Raw genomic sequence first — 20,666 nt, forward strand, 5'->3', positions numbered from 1 at the left:
ATCAGTGAATAGGCGCCTAATTGTCTACTCATACTATGAGAGACCACTAAAGGGAATTGGGCCCAGATTGCCTGTCGGTCGGCAAGGACCTGGGGGGGCACCTCCTCAGACTGAAATAGCTTCTCAATAGAAGTCTCTGGTCATCTCTAGAATCTGCTGGGGGTGTGAGTGCATCTGTCCGCTTGCATCCCTTAGTGGCTGAATCTGTGTCCTTTTTGAGCAAGGGCCATTAGTCTGAAAGAAATGCATGGTCATCTTGTCTCTTTGCTATACTCACCAAGCTCAAGAAGAGTGAGAAGAAAACGTTGCTCGACATATCTCCTTGTTGAGGAAACTATGGGAAGACCTGGGTGCAAAAATGCAGTTCAAATTAATCCAATGGATAGCTATGGGATGCAAAAAATGCCTTGCAGAAGACACATCCATGTTCAAAAGGCATCTAATACGCAAAATGAGAACAAGCCCAGATGACGTGGAAGTGAAAAAGGGAAGGTGGACAAGACCAAGGGTCCGAAGAGAAGAAAGAATATGCAAAATCTGCCCCACGGGCAGCATGTACTCCTAAGATGCTGGGCCTATGTACACATCAGAGAAAGGTATGAGGACAGCAGAGGCAGCCTGAAACATCTATTGGAACAGCCAGCTACAAAGCTAGGGAGCTATCTAAAAGAAGTTTTGGAACACCAAAACCGAGTACTTGGGCTAGCACACAAACTAGCCAAACAAGTACTAACTAATTAGCGAGCCTCGCACTCTTGCAATGGTTCGTGAGCCACTGTGAAACTAGGTTTGGCTCATTGAGCTGCTATATGGAAGCTAAATCTTGTCTTAGAGCTCTCTCGCACTCCTGCAAAGAGTGCCACCGTGAAGAGCTTGGGACTGAAGCTCCTCATTGCTCCTCTGGTTCGTTTCTGCCATCCATGTGGCCAATCTACTCCGAGATGGGCTCTCTGGCTACTACCAAATCTCAAACACGGCTTGCTGCTGCTCGTTTTCCGGGAGCAAAGCATCGGGAATACGAAACTCCTTTAGAGGGAGTTTGCAATGAGGCGGCTCTAAGTGAAGCACAATCAGAAAGTGTCAGACATGGTCGTACTTGCCGATAAACCTGTGGCTCCCCCTCTATGCATCGCCAATCTCGCACACAGAACCTATCAAGGCGCTCAATAAGACCGTCATGTCTCCAAAAGAAAGCTGCCAGGAAGTCTAGAGAACTCCGCCTCTCTCCGCGTACTCCTCTCTGCTGCAATCATCTCTAATAAAGAAGCTTCTCCGTACTTGCCCTCCTCAAACTCTAGGTTGTTGAAGGCCCCTCCAATAACCCCTGAGTCAACGTCTGGGAGGCTCTCCATCAACCGCCTCCAAAGGGACGCTGTTGTCTACAAGCAGGGGCGTAAACGTTCGAAATCCCAATCCTGGACTCAACGATCCGAAGAGTTATCCAAAATGCTTGACTTGCGATAAGCTCATCTTGATCAAACACATCTGGGGCCACTGAATGAGAGACAGAAATGCAAACATTCCACTCCGGGCGTATAATATCCGATGCTGAGAACATATGCTCCTGAACCAAAAGAAAATCCATCGTCTGTCCTACCACAGCCCTCTGCAACTTCTGGCAAAGCATCATCTGCTGTGGCTGCTGCTGCGCATGATCATGGAGTCCGCGTTTGTTCCAGCTCACCTGATTAGGAGGTTTTTTGGAGAACAATTGGGTTGGAGCTTGCACGACAACCTTGGATGTCCTTAACTTTGAAGGGGGGTTGGAAGGAGAGTAGTCCTCGTCCATGTGATGGCGAGCCAAAGGCAAGGCGGGCTCAATGCTTACCTTTCGGGCCTACTGCATCATGAAGGAAACCTCTATCCTAAGAGGGCTAGTGCGGAGAAAAGGGGGGAAGGGTGCAGGAAACGGAGGGACGGAAGGAGGGAGGAATGAGGCTAATTGGGAGGGGGGAGCGCAGCGAGCAGGAGGATCAGTTCTTTTTTGGGAGATCTGTGTACGGGGAAAAAAATCCAGTGAATTGTTAAGGATAGTATCGGTGCTGTCTGCATTGTTCAATGAACCTGCTAAGCATGTGAAGGGTTAGTTTGTGCCTTTTTTCAAGGCTATGATGTCTAGTATGAGAATCTACTGGTTTGTCATATGAATACAGAGTCCCTACCTCAGTTGAAATGTGGTTTCATGCAACAACGTAAATGCTTCTGCTGGTGCTTCTGTCATTTTTTCTGCCTGCTGAGGAAATATTTCTCCCCCCTGAAGTCTTATCCCTAGTCAGATCACTGTTGTTATGCTTTTGGAAAATACGAAACATTTTTTATTAGTTATACTTGATAAAGACTAGTGAATAAAGATATATGTGCGTGCATCTGTAGGGAAATCAACACCAGTGTAGAAATAGACTTCGAGAATTTGGGATTTGGATACCATGACACCGACTACATGTTTGTATCTAAGTGTGGCTTGGATGGAGATTGGGGTAAAGGAGAGATGCAGCCACTTGGACAATTGCGAATAAGTCCATCTGCTGGAATATTGAACTATGGACAGGTTTGTGCTTAAAGAAGCTTCTTCATATAATACCCGGAGAGCTAATTTAATGGCATTAAATTTTGGATCCATGATCATTAGGTAGTAGATAATAATTACTTTCAATTTGCAGGGAGTTTTTGAGGGTATGAAGGCATATAGAACACAAGATGATCATGTTTTGTTGTTTCGACCTGAAGAGAATGCAATGCGGATGATAGCTAGTGCAGATCGTTTGTGTATGCCCATGGTTCCTGTTGATCTCTTTATTCAAGCTGTTAAGCAAACCGTATTGGCCAACAAGCGATGGGTATGTTCCTTTTTTATATAGACTGTAGAAATCAGTATGTATTGTAAAGGGACACTCAATGAAGTACAAGAGTTCTTGTTTCTTTGCAGATACCGCCTCCAGGGAAGGGTTCTCTTTATATCCGTCCTCTGCTAATTGGAACTGGTGCGGTTTTAGGATTGGCTCCAGCTCCTGAGTACACCTTTGTGATATTTGTAGCTCCAGTGGGCAACTATTTCAAGGTGGGTTGCTACTTATCATTCCAATTTGTGCTGCGCCTCCAAGAAATTTATGGAAGCTTAACTTGTCCTTAATTGATGGAATATTTAGATGAAAGTGTATTCAGCAGTCCCACATCAAACCTCACTTTTTCTACCATTTTAACCATATTGAATTCATCGGCGAGGATGTGGGAAAATTGTACATGATACAGTATCTTCTATTTCCTCCTCATTTCCTACTGATGTATATGATGCGATATCCTCACATTGAAAGCAAAAGGAGGAAGAATGTGGAAAGAATAAAATAAATAAATAAATAAATATAAATATATCCAGAGAAAAGGATGTAGCCTCTCCGCCCCTTCTCCTGTAGCCTCTCCTAGCTGGGCTGAACCCCCAGCCCAACTAGGGGTTTAGCTCAGCGAGGGGGTAACAGGAAATATGGCCAGCAAAGCATGGCCCAGCCTACCTTCCTCCTCTTTACATTCCCTCTAACCCCGAGTTGGGCTAAACCCCCAACCCAACCCGGGGGTTAGGTTAAGCCAGGGGGGTTCATCATACAGCCAACTATGGATTGGCCTACCCTCTCCTCCAAGTCCCCCTCAACCCCCTCAACTCCTTCAACATCCACCAGGACTCGGTACTCTACAGTTGCAGCCATCTCCATACGCACGGAATTACCAATAAGAAGGCTCAAAACGGTCCATCCTTGGGCAACAGGATCAGATTTTTTATCTGCAGCAGGCAGTGAGAGAGCTACGATCGGAGCTAGCAGAAGTAAAGGCCCAACTTCACATCTTGGAAGGGCCTGGTTAGCAGGCAGTAATTGATGAGGCTGTAAAATCTTGTAAGGATTCCCCCCCTACCCCGCAGCTAGTCTTTACAGTCAATCAAAGATCTTGTTCACACTGAAGTACAAACTTGATGAATGAATGAGAGCCTTTCATTGGATCATTATTCTAGTAAGCACTGGGTTTGCCCAAGAGACTCCGCGGGTCTTTAGAAACCCAGTATAGCTACTTATGCTTGGGCATTGAAGATGACATAAGTGTTGCTTTGCTTGCTAAGATGTCTTCCTTTTGTTTTTCTTAAAAGTTTTTGTTTACCTCTTTTTTCTTCTCTTTCATATTCTCTTTTATTTTCTCTTTTATTTTCTGTGTAGATTTTTGATCTTTAGAACAACAAAAAATCCAAATTTGTATGATTGGACTTATTCTAGTCTTACAAAGGTATATATATTTCCGCACACCCTAACTCTCTCTCTCTCTCTCTCTCTCCCCCTTCATCATGTTTCTAACATGGTATCAGAGCCACTTAGGCATAGCTGCCACGAGCTAACCCTAACCCTAATTCGAAACCCTAAATCTGCTCAGCTGCCCTATTTTCACCTCTGCTGCCTTCTCTTTTCTGCTGGCTCATCCCGCCTAGGGTTTCTGCACCACAGACCTCCATTGCTTCTCTTCTTGTAGTCGCCTTTGCCTCGCCTCTTCATTTCTGCACGCCGCCCTCCATAGCCTGGTTTTCACCCTGTTTTTCTTCTCCATAGCCAGCCGCCTTCATTCCTAGGTGCTCTTGGTAGCTCTCCTACCTGCTGGTCGGGTCATTCCCTAGGCCAACCTGCTGCTGCTGCAATCTTTGCTTCATAGTCGGCACCTCCAAGCGACTCCAGCCCTACAACCAACCATCTGTCTGCCTCCAAGTGCTGCGTGGTGATCAGCCTCTTCAATTCGGAGCTCTTCCAGCCTCTCCACATGCTGCTGTGTGCATTTTGGAGCAGACCAAGCCATCGAATTTCTGCTACAGGCTTCTACAGCTGCATTACTTCAGTCGACTTTGCTTTTGGACCTGCCTGGAGTTTTTTGAGTGGTTCCAGCCTTCGACCAAGCAATCTCTAAGATCATTTCCTCACCTGACTTGTCCACGTGAGGACTGCTTGTGTTTTGGAGCCTTCTGCCAGCCGCCATATTTGCTGGTCTTCTCAGCTTATTGCACGTTTTCTGGAAGCCCTCTTTCATCATGACTTCCTTCTCTTCGAGCTCCCTACTCGTGGAGAAGTTCAAGGGGGAAGGCTTTCCCACGTGGCAAACCAAGATGCAACTATTGCTGATGCTTGAAGGAGTTTGGGATGTTGTTGAGGAAGAGCGTCTTGAGACAACTGATCAGCAACAACGTAAATTATGGAAGCAGCAGAATGCCAGGGCCATTGCTCTTATTGGTCTTTGCTTGGCCGACTCTCTCATTCATCATGTGGACTTCAAGTCCATTGCTAAGGAGATTTGGGATCGCCTTGAGAACTTCTTTGGTAATAAAATCACGAACTCTAAAGTCTTCTTGAAGCTCAAATTTTATGATCTGAAAATGGAAGAGAGTGATGAGTTGAGTGATCATCTAGCCCGGTTTCAATCTCTTGTTCAACAACTCTCAAGTTTGAAAAGTGATCCTGATGATGAAGATAAGATGGCCGTCCTTTTGAAGAGTATGCATGGCATTTCTCGCTTTGAGCACACTCTTGAGATCCTTCGTCTTGCCACTACCACGTTTGATGATATGGTGGCCCTCCTCATTGAGAAGGATCGTCACAATAAGGAAGCCGCTCTTGCCTCTCCTATTGATCATGCATATGCTTCCACAAGCAAATGGAAGACCAACAAGAACATTATTTGCAGGTTTTGCAAAAGGAAAGGACACATTGAAGCCCATTGCTTCAAGAAGAAAGCACAGGACCAAGAGAAGCATCATCCCAATCTTTTTGCTGAAGACGAAGCTGAACCTGAAGAGCCCCCAGAGGAGATACATGCAGCTACAGTAGAGGTTCATGGCCTCTCTCTTGACGACGAGGATCCATTTGAACGGGGTTGGGCTTTCTAGGTCCCTATGCTATGTGTGTTTGTGTTGAGTCACATAAAGGTTCTTAGCCTTGAGTTGTCCCTCTAAATTGAATGTATTTGGAGTCAATAAGAGGTACTCTGCCGTGGGTTGTCCCTAAAAAATGCTTGTATTGTGTTTCACTTTGGTTGATGGTATTCACCACCCAGTTCAGAGTAAGGGGGGATGACGAGTGATGGTTTGCCCTTGCCGGTCGCAAGCTGACTGAGAAGTCACTATCACACAGGAGGTGTTGGATAGTTGGACTTGCTCTTTGCAGTATTGCGGTGGAGGGGGGATCGGTCTATTCTTGCGTGTTGGATCTCACACCTCTTTGCTCTGAAGGGGAGTGTTGGAGATATCATAGTCAAAGAGTGATGTGATGTGATGTGTGTGTAGTACTAGGTGATCTAGTACTAAGTTATGTGTGTGAGTCTTGTGTGAGTGCCACGTGTCATCATGGGACTTATCCCATATGCACTAGGTGCTAGAGTGTGTGTGAGTAGCCTATATAAAGGCTTGTACTTCACTTGTCATGATACACTTGATGAATGAATGAGAGCCTTTCATTATGTCTTCATTGGAGCATTATTTCCTCACACCCTAACTCTCTCTCTCTCTCTCTCTCTCTCTCTCTCCCTTCACCATGTTTCTAACAAACAGAGGTGATAATTTTGTACAAAGGGGTATTTCAAACTCCAAAGGCTCAAGCTTGCACGCGAAGACTCCAAAGTTTCTAGGCCAAAGTAGATCTTCATATGGAAAAGATCTAAAATTGGCTCACCAAATACCTTTAAGGCGGTGTTCAAAAGTCTCCAAAGGCCATTCCCTCTCGGAGGAAAGAAAAATTTTTGGGTACTCCAAGGCCGAAATCCAGCTCAACAAACAATGGCTTTTGTGAAGGTTGGCATCGGTCAAGAAAGTCATGGGCAGTGTGCCTGTGCCCCTCTCCTTTGTGGGCTGTTTGACTTGCAAGCATCATTGTGATTCCCTTTGTCTGTCTTACCAAGTCAAAGAGTAAAAAGCGATATTTGGTGTGCTTATGTGTGGGTCAACACGTTGATGGGTCTCTCATGTTGTGCTCTCTAGGATTCGGTTGCGTCCTTATTTCATCCACAAACTGCAAAAACACTTGGAGGATCTAGAGTTGGTTTGCAAAGAGAGGGACCTGATAGTTAACCTTGGGAAGACCAAGGTTATGATCTTCAATACATCCCGAGTAGTGCTCCACCGACATAGTTTCACTTATGGAGGGGAGCCAGTGGAGATAGTGTAGTCCTACACGTACTTGGGGGCAGTGTTCACTGGGCCAATCTTCACGATGACCCACGCCGCCAAAGCATGACTCACACGAGGGCAAGGTGCCTTAGCCCGACTAGAGAGACAATGTTTTCAGGCACACTTCCAGACGAAGGGCTGGCTTTTCGACACTCTTGTGAGACCGACTGCCATGTATGCATCACCCTTCTGGGGGAGTGATCTTTCAGCGACAGACTGGAAGAGATTTGAGAGGCTACAGGATCCAGGATGATTCGGAGTAAGCCCTTAGTCCCCTATCAGATTATACATGCAGAGTTTGCCATGACACCCGTATAGGTGTATGCAATCTTTCAGACAGTGACATTCCTCCACAGAGTCTGGGCCCTACCCCAGTGGAGACTGCCGAGGCTAGCACTAGAGTCATCCAGGTGACTGGCAGAGAGTGGTATTAATACAATAAGATATGTATGTGTGTCCATATGGTTTGATAGCCACGGCATTCAGAGGGATAGGCGCCCTCCCTTTAGTACAGCATGGACGCGCCACCCAAGCTGATCCCACATGATGAGATCAACCATATCATACGGTTGGACCTCCTCCAACTCCATACATCTCGGACTTTTTGGGAGAGGCATCGGGTGCTCCCTACCAAAATCCAGTTCTACCATGATCACTTTCTGATGGTATCAGAGCATGGGCTTGTTATCAGGTCCTAGGATTTCCATCGGACATATACGGGTCTCGTCCCACCAGTTGAGGATTGAGGCAGGGAGAGCTACAGGCATACCTAGAGAGCAACGGATTTGTGGACTTTGCACGATGGGAGAGATCGAGACAGAGAAGCATTTTTTGTGTGTCTACTCGGTATACTATGAGATACGAGGACGGTATCACTGTCTCTTTTAGGAGGGGCATGGCTTTGGGCCGCTCACACGGCTGATCCACTTCCTCGACCAGGTTTGCGTCGGGCTCTACTTGATTGAGATGTGGCGAACAGGGACACACTAGTGCGACAGACCAGGGAGCAGCTAGAGATGATGCCACATGACACTGAGCCTGACCGAGCACAGACACGCGTCATCGACTTCTACACATCAGAGCTAGTCCCTGGTGAGATTGAGGTGGAGGAGCTAGAGGACACGAGAGCATTGTAGATCCGTAGTGGGAGTCGCGACAATGTTGTTAGGCGGGGCACGTTGAGACTGCATACGGCACGAGAGGCGACCAGAGCACGTACGATCGAGGTCTGACCTATCTCAGCCCTCCTCAGAGGGGACTGCTAGCGACGAGGCATCACTCTCGATGTAGCCCATCGGATACAAAGATCGAGGAGATTGCACCCTCCATTGCCGCAGGAGACATCGCGACAGATGTAGATACGTGAGCTTTTCTTGACCCATCAAAGAGCCACCAGGGTACCTGGGTATATGGAGCCTAGACATGCAGTTGGTGCACTAGCTCTGAGCACTTGATACTAGGACATTTTGCTACTTTCCTATTTTGTACTAGATTAGCACTTTAGCACTCAGCAAGGGTCTTAGCGAGCCCTTTGCTTCAGCCCACTGTGGCTTGTATGAGTTACATCTATTTTGCACTTTGTCTCATAGGCCTGCGAGGCCTCCCAAAGACATTACAGTCTGCTTAGCAAAGAGTTGGAAGCACATTTTATTTAGACTAATATGTTCTTCCACTCACAAAAAACTCTAGGTGATCTACAACATAGAACAGCACATGTACCTAGATGAATCCAGGAACATTCCCAAACTCATCTTCTAAAAACACAACATAGTGCAGTTTCAATCTCATGATAGTCACTCACAAGGTTGAAAACCATAAACTCCATCATGCATAGCAAGGACTAGCTACTATGACATCCCCATTGATGTCATCAACGCCCAACGGTGGGTGTAGCACATAGTATAAAAATATGCTCTCACAAATACAAATCCACACACCCACACACACTTGAGCATCCATTTATACAAAGTCTTCGTACTGAGTTTCTGTCAGCTCTCCGAAGTTGAAGGGCAGACTCAGCCATGACGAAGGCTAGCACTAAAGGAGAAGGCTAATCAAAAGGTAGTCCAAAATCTCCTCATTCAAGCTACAACTGCTTGTGAAGTCTGAACGATTTTGTCTCTCCCAAACGAGCATCTAAATCTAGCTGATAGGGTAACACACCATTTAAGATGGAAAGAATTATCGCAATATCAGCAGGGCGCAACTTGGACGAAAACTTCACAAGGTGAAATTTGCATGTCCATGGGAAATTTTTTGGCTGCCTAGCATATCGCTTTCTTGGCCTGCCCTACTTGTTCGCATCCGAAAGGGACTCTTTTCTAGATCTGTCCTACCGCTCATGATTTTCTTCCTAGGCTGAGATCGGATCTTCATGCTCGTTTTCCTAGGATCACTTTTAGCAAGCGGTTCTGGTTGTTTGGTTGATATGCCTCTAGGCCAAACTATGCTTAATTCTTTCATTGGTGTCGCTATTGGGCTCTGTGGTCATTATATCATACCCATAACATTCAATTGTACATGCACTCTTTGGTGGATGTTTATCATGTATTTCGTTCATCATTGCATCAGTCTCTCCAAGATGCGTATTCTCTTCAGACCTTCCTCTAGCCAATTAGAATTGTTTCATCAACGTTTCTAGTTTATGAGTAGTAGGTGTTTTGTTTTGGTACAGCTTTGAATGTTTAATGAAATTTGTTCTGAGTCCCGCAAGAAAAGTGTATATTTACGCACATTAACAATACACTCTCTCTTTTTTTGGGTGAATTCCATTTGTCATTATATTACAAGAAACGGTCCCAAAGAGAGGGACCACCAATTACAAACATCAAAAGATAGCAATAAATGACAAGAAGGCAAGATAATCGAGATCCCGCACCTGTAGACAATCATAAAGTGATTGTCGTAAAGACTTGCGAAAGTACTGATACTTAGCTAATGAGGGATCACCAAAGACCCCATGATTGCAGTCTTTCCATAAGGTCCATAGCGCTCGGTAACGAACCTAGTAAAAGAGAAGATCATATCCCTCCCTCACAGGATGAAAACCAAATAACCAAACTTGCTTGCCAAAGCAAGCATGAGGAAACAAGCTTGTAGTCTTTGCTTTAGGGAAAGTAAGAAATCATGAGAATCTAGGCAATGCAAAAAAAGATGAGGCATAGACTCCCTCAAGGACCAACATCGTTGACAAGTGATATGACGATGAGCCAAATTCTTTCCATAAGGAAGAACCCCAAGTAAAACACGCCACAAGAAAAACTTTGCTGAAGAGTTTGGATGCCCAAATTTGCTGCAATCTTTTCCTCCATCTTGAGGCGCGCATCGTAGACCAGAAGTTATTGGCACGAAGGGAAACCCATAAAGGAGGCATCAAGACCCTATACAAAGATGCAACCGTGATATCAACTAACGATAGTGCTAGGCGAACATGATCAGCCGATTGAAGAACCCACTCCTTGAGGCGCTCAACAATCTCAAGACACAGTATTGGCTAAAAGTCACGGAGCATCTGTGATAATAAAAACCACACAACACACACATGTACTTATGCAAGTATGTATGTGTGTATGTATGTATGAGGTGCGTGCATGCGTACGTGTATGCACTTGTGTGTGTGTATGTATGTATGTATCTCTACCTAGTACCTACCTACATGCGTATGTACGCACGCATGCTTAACCCTAAGTTAAGCCAAACCTAGTCCCATTTAAAATTCAGAGCACAAGTGTACATAAATGCAACGCCAAGTTTCCCAACCTTCAAAACATGGGCGAGACGTTACTAACCAAACTCTATGTATACACCCTTAACCCTAGGTTAAGCCAAACCTAGTCCCATTTGAAATTCAGAGCACAAGTATACATAACGCAATGCCAAGTTTCCCAACCTTGCGAGACGTCACTAACCAAACTCTATGTATATAGGTTAATCCAAACCTAGTCTTATTTGATATTGCCAAGTTTCCCAACCTTCAAAACATGGGCAAAATGTCTTTAATCAAACCTTATAATGGAGGCTAGGAACTAGCTAAGTTGAAGGGGGTTAGAGTTATTAGTGCTTGGGGTGTTTGGAAGTTAAGAGGGGCCGAAAAGAGATAAGGAGATACTATATACGAGCTAATTTCATTGTTGTTTTTTATGTTGACACTCCTACTCTAATATCACTCTTGCACATCTTAGAGAAAAGTTTCATCTATCCTCCGGGCTATACTCCCACATGTCTTGAGGATCTCAATTGAAAAGTTTTGGGTGTTCTCTTACCGAGTATTCAGATCTGGTCACATGCACCCATACTTGGGTGGAATGTGACACACTGGCTACATTGACAAGTGTGTAATAGTTCCCTAATAGGAGTTTTGTCGTATGCTGTGACCCCTTTGTGAGCCCTTGTCCAGGGAAAGTCAGGCACAAACTACGTAAGTCAGTCTCTAAGACTTAGGTCAAGTCAGACAGTCAGTCTTGTTCACTGGTACCCACTGGAGAACAGTAGGATAGTGTTTCCATAGTTAGGTCAGAGGGCCCCCCAAAGGCTGACCAGGAAGACCCAGGGCAAGCAGAAAAGGAAGCCTGCAAAGGCTGCCCAAAAAGTCCACTGGCAAATGAGCCAGGGGGGACTATTTATAGGCTGGAACCAAGCCAACCAGCCTGTAAATCAGCTGACTCAGTCGGCTGTTTACAGCTTGCTGGTTGGCCCAGCCAGCCCTATAAAAGGGGCCCTTGGCTGCCCTCTTTCCTCATTCAGAAGCCCTCCAGCCTTCAGCACTTCCTCAGCCTACCTTAGCCTTCGGAACACTCTCTGTGCCTTCCCTCTTCTGGCCCTGATCAGCTTCAGTTCCTTGGCCATCAGTGAGACATCTGTGGGATAAGTACATGCAGCCCTTCAGCAGGGTGTTGGACCAGCAAACGGAGTAAGGTTTGGGTAACTGTTTCAGCAGCTCTTTACAGTTCTATTTACAGTTTTGCACAGCTCACTTCTAAGCTCTATATTTCAGTCTGTATGTGTATTTGAGAGCTCTTTTCAGAGAGAGAGAGAGAGCGAATCTGGCGATAGTTATTTTATGTTATATATATAATTCATATAAAATACATGTTTTAACCCGTTTCTAGGCGAAACACCTGGCAAAATCTAGAATTCTAGAGACGTTTCTTGTGACTATGTCACCAGTTTAGCAAAAGATGACTACATCTTTTTTTGAATTCCACAGCACACTTTTATCATGTAGTCTCTCTGCCTGGGATGGACGGACGGACAGGCAGGCAGGCAGCAGATAGAGACACACACACACACGGTCTTGTGCGTATAGTGCGTGTGCATGTTACACACTCTTTTGACAGGTTCATAGGAATTATAACAAAATGGCTGCTAGAATGTGCTTAAGGCCAATCTGTTGTCAGCCAGATTTTGCTGCTATTTAGAAAAGCTTATCTTTGAAGCCCTACCCTTGGATGACAGTTTTCCTATTGGTCTAGTGGCTGATCTTGAGACAAGCCCCTAGAGACAAAGTGAAAGCTGAATTCACAGCACTAGATGTTGGATTTTGTCAAAATACATGATCTGCAGGGTAGTTGAAACCTTGAAAGGTAATATATGTTTTTGCTAATCCTGATTTGCACATGATTTTTGACATCAGGGGGGCCTGTCACCTATTCATTTGAAGGTGGAAAAAAAATACCATCGGGCAGCTCCTGGTGGCACTGGAGGAGTAAAGACAGTGGGTAACTATGCTTCGGTAAGTGTTTCCTGCTTATTGTTGATATTTTACAGGTCTAACGTCCTTGTTCTTTTGGAGCTTGTGTTGAAGCAGCAGCATGATATTCTAGTAGAAACTTTAGGATGCTACAATGTTTGTAGCTTTGAGCTATTGCCCTGAAAAAGCTACTCTCCTCAATGACCAACCCACCCTTTGTCTTTCTTGCAGTTGACAGTTTAGTTACGTGTTTGAGATTTGTAACAAATACAAGTGGAACCTTCAAATGCAACAGAATGGAGTGGCTCACATTAAGGAAGAGTGTTAGGATGCAATCAGTTTTTGTTGGGTGGCTCGTTTATGAGTGGTGAAAATGTCTCGAATCTGAATCTGTCTGGCTGTCTCATACTATGGCATCGGAGGGGGGCGTGGTCTCCTCGATTTCTGAACCCGCTGAGCTATGTTCAGAGTGACCCCTCGTCTCAGGTGGTCCCCTCTGAGGAAAGATGTGATAGAGCGAACCTCAATTGAGTGTGCTCTGGGCGGTCTCCGTGTCGTGGGTGGCCTCTGCAGTCCTCTCTCGGTAATCCAGATTGCCCGCATAGCAGCTAGCTCCTCCTCCTGCACCCCATTGTGTCCTGGAGCTGACTTGAATGCATAAAAATCTGTGACGTGCCGCTGTCTATTGTCAGCCTCTGCATCCTGTGGTGTGATCGCCTCCTGTTGCTCCCTGATCTGTCGTAGCAAAGTCTCCCTGTGTCAGCGCATCTCAAGCAGGTAGAGCCCAATGCAGGCCTGGTCATGGAAATGGATCAAGCGTGATAGTGGGCCAAAGCCACTCCCGTCCTGGTAGAGGCAGTGGTATCGTCCCCGGATCTCGTAGTAGGTTGGGCTTCCTCTGTCTCAACCACTCCCAATGTGCATAGCGTGCAGGTCCGCTGCTCTCTAGGTATACGTGCTGCTCTCCTTGTCTCAATCCTCAGTTGATGGGATGAAAACCGCATCTGCCCAATGACGATCCTCAGCGCATGTGAGACTCTTCTGTCCTCGAGATATAGGGGTCTGACGATGAATCCCTCCTCTGAAACATTCAGGAAATTGTCACGGTAGAATTTTCTCTTGGTGGGGAGCTCTTGATCTCCCCCCCAAGCTCGAGATGTGTGGAGCTGGAGAAGATCTAACCGTATGATACGGTTAATCTCATCTCGTGGGATCGACTCAGGGGGTGCAGCCAAACTATATTGAAAGGGGGGGAGCCTGTCCATCTGAATCCCGTGTTTGGCAAACCATGTGGATATACTTGCATACCATGTGTCTGCCCCACCCTCAGCTAGTCGTTTGGATGACTCTAGAGCCAGCCTCGATAGTCTCCAATCGGGTAATTCCCAGACTCTATGGATGAAAGTCACCATCTGAAAGATGGCATCAATTTGTAGTGGTGTCATGGCGAACTCTGCTTGTACTATCTCATGTGGGACTGAGGGCTTGCTCCGAATCATCCTAGATCCCATGGTTACCTGTAACCACTCAAATGTCTTCACATTGCTATCGGTAGATCACATCCCTAGAAAGGTGCTGAATACGCATGCTCCTCTCTCTGAACCATCGATATGAGTGGTCTCAATTGTAAAGGACAGCCACTCCACCGGAGCCTTGAACTCTGCTCTCTCTTCTCAACTCTCTTCTGTGAGCTGATTCCCATGTGTATCGAGTCACTGTGGGCAGCCCTCGCTCTGGACTCTCGTGTGTTTCGGTGTAGAAAATCATATCTCTATCATTATATGTCTCTAGGAAGCCCCTCGGGTCAGACCATAATGTGCCATTACAATTCCATATTGCTACTTTCAATCCGGTATGTGCACACATTCTATGAACTCGACACTGTCACAATTCTCCCTCTTCCTTCTCTTCCTTCTCTTCTTTATCCTCCTTATCTCCTCTTTTTCGAATAATCACCCTACCATCCCTATATACAGCCCATTTCCCTGCTTCCCTTGCTGCCATTACTTTTATCATACCTTCCCTGCGATGTTCCTATTGTAAGAGTGTGAGGTTGTCATCCAGGTAGCTCCTGATTCCCTTTAAAGTCGCCCTCGTGCTCATGAGGGTCTTCCTGTCCATGGCTGTCCGGAATTTCAGCACTAGTGGCTTTGAGGGTGCCTCAGGTTTAACCTTCCTCCAGGCTGTCTCACAAGTGAGATTGACTCCCATTTTGGTGAACAGTATATTGGCATCTCCCATTGGAGTGTCTCCCATAGGAAGCCCCCTCACTAAGACATTTAATGCTTTGCTGGTTGTCCTTTTTTCCTCCTCAAGTGCTTCGGAGATAAATTCTTTTTTGGGGGCTGTTGTGCCCTTTTTGACCACATCCTTCCATTCCAACATCTTAGCTTCCCCTTTGCTGATTTGTTGTTTAAGCTCAGCATGTGTGCCTTGCATTGTTTCCTGCCTGGTGGCAATGTCCTTCCTGAGAGTGGCATTTTCTGTTTTCAGCTCCTCCATTGCTTTGCAATTTCCTTCCGGGGGTGCTTTCATGTCCTTTATTTGCTGCAATTCAATCTCCAAAGCATGTACCCTGTCTTGGAGCTTGTTTTTCTCGCATATCCATTCACTCTTTTCATTCTCCCATTCCTCCTTTTTGCCCCTTTCTTTCCTCCATTCCTCCTGCATTTTCCCTCCATGCTTTTTCACTTCAGCTAGTGTTTTATCTACATGTGTCTTCTCCGAAAGGAGGGCCACATTAGTAGATTCCAAGCTATCGATTCTTTCAATCAATGCAAGGCATATCTTTTGGAGGCTGGTGAGGTCATTGGACGTAAGGTTTGGAGTGGGTCCTTGCTGTGTAAGCTGTCATGGCATTTTCAAGTGCTTGTTTCCCCTAAATGTACTCCACACATGCTCGTGTAGGCATTGTGCAATGTAATTATCTACCCTTGTTTATTTGCTGAACTGGAAAATGCAGAAATAGAGAGAATCTTCACATGTTTTCTCTGCTTCTGCACTTTTCTGTCAAGTTGGAGCCAATCCGGTGGGAGCCCGTGTGACTGCAGCAAGGGGGCCCCTGATGTGCTGATGTGGCACCGCCACGTGTCAACATTGACGTGGCAAGCATGTGTTGTGCCACGTGTCAGTAGTGACGTGGAGAGAGAGAGAGAGAGAGAGAGAGAGAGAGAGAGAGAGAGAGAGAGAGAGGCATGCAAGTACATGTATTCAAAAGGATTGCCACGTGGCTCATTAATGCCTCTAACCCACTCTTGTTGGTTGCACTTGTACCTTCTCTTGGGCCTAACATTTAGCCCCTCTTATTCCTTGCCTTGGGCTATTAGGTGCAATTAGAATTAGAACCTACTTTGATATCAAATCTTAGGGCCTTTCATGAAGTTAGGACTTCCTCTAGGCCAGTACCCAATGGCCAAAGCTCACATCTCTGTGACACAACATAAAGTAGCTCTCGAATTGGTTGAGCCAAGACAAGAGAATGAATGGTAATTGGTTGAGCGAAGACGAGAACGAATGGTTTTGTCTTTTTGTCCTTGGAAAAGATGGTTTGATTGCGGGTGGAACTGGTTTGTCAGGCTTTGCTGCTTTGGCTTGGAACAATGACAATAGCAAATGTTCCTCCTTTTCTGCTTGCGCTGCTTCGAGGCAATCTTCTCAAGTTTCTCTGGTCTCTCTTGTGATGTGCAGACATTCTCCTCTGGCCTCTTGGACAGCTCCAAGATGTTCTTCATGGACCTCTTGGGCCGCCTACTTTCCCTCAACCCTTGAAGTTGCAACATGTGAGTGAAGAGATTCCCTGATTGCTGGGCCTGCATCTGCATCATGGTGTGCAGTAGCAACCATGGCTAAAGGTGATACTTGTGCCTTTGCTGGTGGAGGTCTTGGTTGTGGAGGATCCACCTGAGTGGAATCCGTCTCGTCTTCCATGTTGTCGTCAGACTGTTCTCCGATACTCATGGTTGACTTGCTAGAGCTGGTTGTCACTATGCATTATTTGTGCTATCTAGATTGTAGGTATCTCCACCAAGGTTGAAGGATGAAGGGAAGAATTCTACTTGCTTTAGAAGACATCGGGGGTGTGCTGCTTTCACTCCCTACTCCCCTTGCTGCTCCTTACTATCTCAGGGAAGTTTTTGAGCTTTGATACCTATGTTGCGGGCAAGGGGCCTGGAACACTCTCTCACTAACTATGCCTGTTCTACTCTACTGAGTGCGGCAGCGTGGAATGCTGATGGTGATGTGCGTGCATGTGTGTGTGTGTGTGTATGAGAGAGAGAGAGAGAGAGAGAGTGAGAGAGAGAGAAGAAAGGTATATTAACGTCTTTAGGAGACCTCGCGGGTCTATGAGACGTACTATCTTTATTGCTTCTGTTGGAGGCTCGCCAATCACTAGCTGTACATATGTGAGTCGTCCTCATTGACTTGTCTGAATCCCACCAAAGGGCTATGCTAAGGCTGTGAAGCTATCCATGGTTGAGGCTATGGATGAGACTGTACCATAGAGGTATGGCTGATCCGTCCCCATGAAAAGTAGGATCTTGAAGAGTCTATGGTGTCTGCTGCTGCTGCGTCTTCTGTTGAGAGAGCTGCGTGGACTACTGAGGCTGTTGCCGGGCTTTTGGAGTTGCTGTGTGGACTGCATCTACTATCATCTCATCTCGCGGGATCGACTCACGGGGTGCATCCATACTATACGAAAAGGGAGGGAGCCTGTCCATTTGAATCCCATGTCAGGCAAACCATGTGGATACATGTGCATACCATGTGTCTGCCTCGCTATCAACTTGTCATCTGGATGACTCCAAAGCTAGACTCGGTGGTCTCGAGTGGGGTAAGTCCCAGACTCTATGAATTAATGTCACTGTTTGGAAGATGGCATCAATCTGTAGTGGTGTCATGGCGAACTCCGCCTATACTATCTCATGCGGGACTGAGGGCTTGCTCCCAAATCATCCTAGATCCCATAGTCATGTGTAGCCACTCAAATCTCCTTCACTCTGCTATCGGTAGATCACATCCCCAGAGGGTGCTACATACATGGCAGTCAGCCGCACTAGCATACTGAAAAGCCAATCGTCAATGGATCTTGAGAGAGTGCCTGGAAGCACTGTCTCTCCAATCGGGTTAGAGCACCCCGTCCCCGTGGGTTGCATATGTCATAGTGAAAGGGGTCCTGTGAAGACTACTCCTGAATAGGTGTAGGTCTGCACTATGGCTGAAGGTGCTGCTGCTAGATGTGTTGCTACTGCACTGGTCCATGCTGCTGGAGGTGCAGCCACCAGTGGAGGGGCTGCTGCTGCTAGAAGGCTCTTGCTGAAGGAGGGAATCTAGGAGGGACTTCTGCTTCACTGAGATGCCAAACTGGGAGAGGACTGGCAGGTTTTATAAGAATAGGGCTGCTGACGGGCCGACCCAGTCTGCCTTCCAGATGCCACAGAAGGTGGGATGGAGTCACTGTAAGCGGCAGAGGCAAGGATGAAGTGGGAGATGCAAGGAAAAGGAACTTCACTATTAAATCCCCAACGTAGTGGAGTTGGGTATTCTGAGAGGGTAAAGAATGCAAGATGATATTCCACATACGATGTGGTGGATGTCGTGGAAAAGATGTTGACGTTATGATATGATGGAATGGATAAGGTAGGTCTCCCTGTTGGCTTTTATGCACTTATTCTATTGTATTCGCTCATGTTTGTTTCATTTTTACTCATTTTTTTGGCCGACCATATACATATATAGTGGGACAGGTTGAGTTTCTACTTGGCTCTCTACTCCCCCGCTTCCACTTTTTGAACCTCATCTATCTCTTCGTCCTTATCCTCTTCCCTACCTCAATCAAAGCTTTGGACCTCCATTGAGATAGACCTCAACATCACTGGCATACTCGCTGATGTCATTTCTAGGCCCACCAGTGTCTGTTTAAAAATCTGACATAAGTTAAGCTCAGGAAGGTCAGTGTATCTCTACAATGGGCCAATACATTTTTTTTGGTCTGCTGCATCATCATAATAGGGTCTAGAATTTGTAATTTTGTAACATCAGTTTTGTGCCTTTTTCATGTGAGTACTTCTTACTCATGTTTTGTATGCTGCCCCTCTCTGATTCTGAGAGCTGTATTGACACAAGATGGGTGTTTTCTCATTCCATTCCCTCCTGCTTCATGCACTGTCCTTTTTTTTTTTGCGCAAAAAGTAGTGCTAGTTATATTACTTGAAATCGAGAGTACAAGAAGGCCTAAAGGCCAGCGGGCTGCAATCACAAAACGGATTCAGCCCGAGGAATCAAAATGCTAAATACAAGCCTCTCAGGGCATAATCATCGGAGAGTGGACAAACAGCCACGGTGGAGGGGCGTAGTGCCACTGAAGACTCTGAGTAGAGTGCTGGAAGAACAACTCCCGGTGGTCCCAGTCGCGAAGGAAACGTCGTCTCTTTTCCTTCCCTGCCCGGGACTCTCCCTGAATCTGATCCCACTGACCCTTGAGTGTGTGAACGATTGTGCTCCAAATGTCTGCGAGGGTCTGGGTAGCAGAAGGGGGTAGGGTTTTCTGAGGTCTCCGATGGTGGCCAGCGCCACTCTCCTGGGTCCCACTCCACCTCTGCCAAGGAACGGCCCTCCCATATCCAGAGTCTCCAATCCTGGTCCTGCATAATCAAGGGGTCTATATGCCACGTCTTCCCTTGCAGCCCTACAATGCGCAGGCGCTGCCAGGGGAGCTGGGGGTCGATCACGGCCTCTCTGCTCTGTAGGCGACTGTCATCAGTGACGGAGAAGAAGTGTACCGAGGAGTCCGAGAAGAGGCCTGCAACCACCAATGGAATGCCTCGTGGAGTGAACTGTCCTAGCCACCTCTCATCTCCCGGGAAGAGCTGTCCGGTGACTATGGGAATCCTCCAACCTGCAGGAATGGCAGCATCAATCTCCGCTCGTCGACCCTGGAGCCCACGTGCCGTACCTACTGCTGCTGCCAGCTTGCCTGGGCTCAGTTGGCTGTAGACGTCCCTCCAAACCCGGAGTGAGCGCGCGGGCCCACGTGCCCAGAGTGCCCAAGGGATATGGGATCTCTCTCCAAGCTAGCGACCTGTAACATCTGTCACCTGGCTGCTCCAGATTAGGGGCTGTCTGTCTATCTCCTCTCGGCAGCTAGGGGGAACCTGGGAAAGGCTGTGTCGCAACTTCCTCCAGACCGAGATGAGGCTACGGAGGAAGGGGGAACGGGACTGAGTCAAAGGAGCTGAAGTGAAGATCCATCGGATAGAAGGCTGCCAAACATCCCCTCTCTGGGGAGTACACGCGTTGAGACCATGCTGTAGCAAGAGCTTCCACGTTTGCCCTCCTGGGGTCAGACTGCGGACGACTAACTTGCCAAGAAGTGCTTGACTCTGCAGTTCTGGATCTATGATGCCGAGGCCGCCCACTGTCTGGGGGAGAATGACCGTCTGCCAAGCGACCCTAGCTCTGGTGGTGCCGGAACCGTCTAAACCAGACCATAGGAAGTTCCGCACCAGTCTCCTCAGCTGGGCTACACATGATCTCGAGAAACACTAGCAAGAGGCCACATACCAAGCAGTGGCAAGAAGGACCTGGTTGACCACAAGGGCCCTTTCTGCCAAGGAAAGTCGAGCCATGCTCCAGAAAGCAAGCTTCCGTCGTATGGAGGCTAGGACCGGCAAGAACTGCTGAGCCGGTGTGATGTCCAGGCCTACCTGGAATCCCAGGTAACGTGTCGTCTGTCCTCTAGGGATCCAGCGAAACCCCAGGAAAATACCCCACTGTGAGCTGGCTCTCGGATCCGTAAGA

At 46.9% G+C, this 20,666-nt stretch overlaps 1 protein-coding gene across 1 annotated transcript in view; it reads left to right on the top strand.

The window, feature by feature from the left end:
- LOC147879863 (branched-chain-amino-acid aminotransferase 5, chloroplastic-like) overlaps nt 1–20,666 on the top strand; it is a 59,895-nt gene that overhangs the window by 16,132 nt on the left and 23,097 nt on the right. The window contains exons 3-6 of the mRNA XM_087371452.1: nt 2,374–2,548; nt 2,661–2,837; nt 2,927–3,058; nt 12,813–12,911. Of these exons, the coding sequence (XP_087227578.1) occupies nt 2,374–2,548; nt 2,661–2,837; nt 2,927–3,058; nt 12,813–12,911 (583 nt within the window). The remainder of the gene's footprint in view (nt 1–2,373; nt 2,549–2,660; nt 2,838–2,926; nt 3,059–12,812; nt 12,912–20,666) is intronic.

Source organism: Dipteris shenzhenensis, chromosome 33 (genome assembly GCF_047967505.1).
Source record: "Dipteris shenzhenensis isolate YYH24624 ecotype China chromosome 33, Dip_SZ_1.0, whole genome shotgun sequence".
In the NCBI taxonomy this organism is placed as follows: domain Eukaryota; kingdom Viridiplantae; phylum Streptophyta; class Polypodiopsida; order Gleicheniales; family Dipteridaceae; genus Dipteris; species Dipteris shenzhenensis.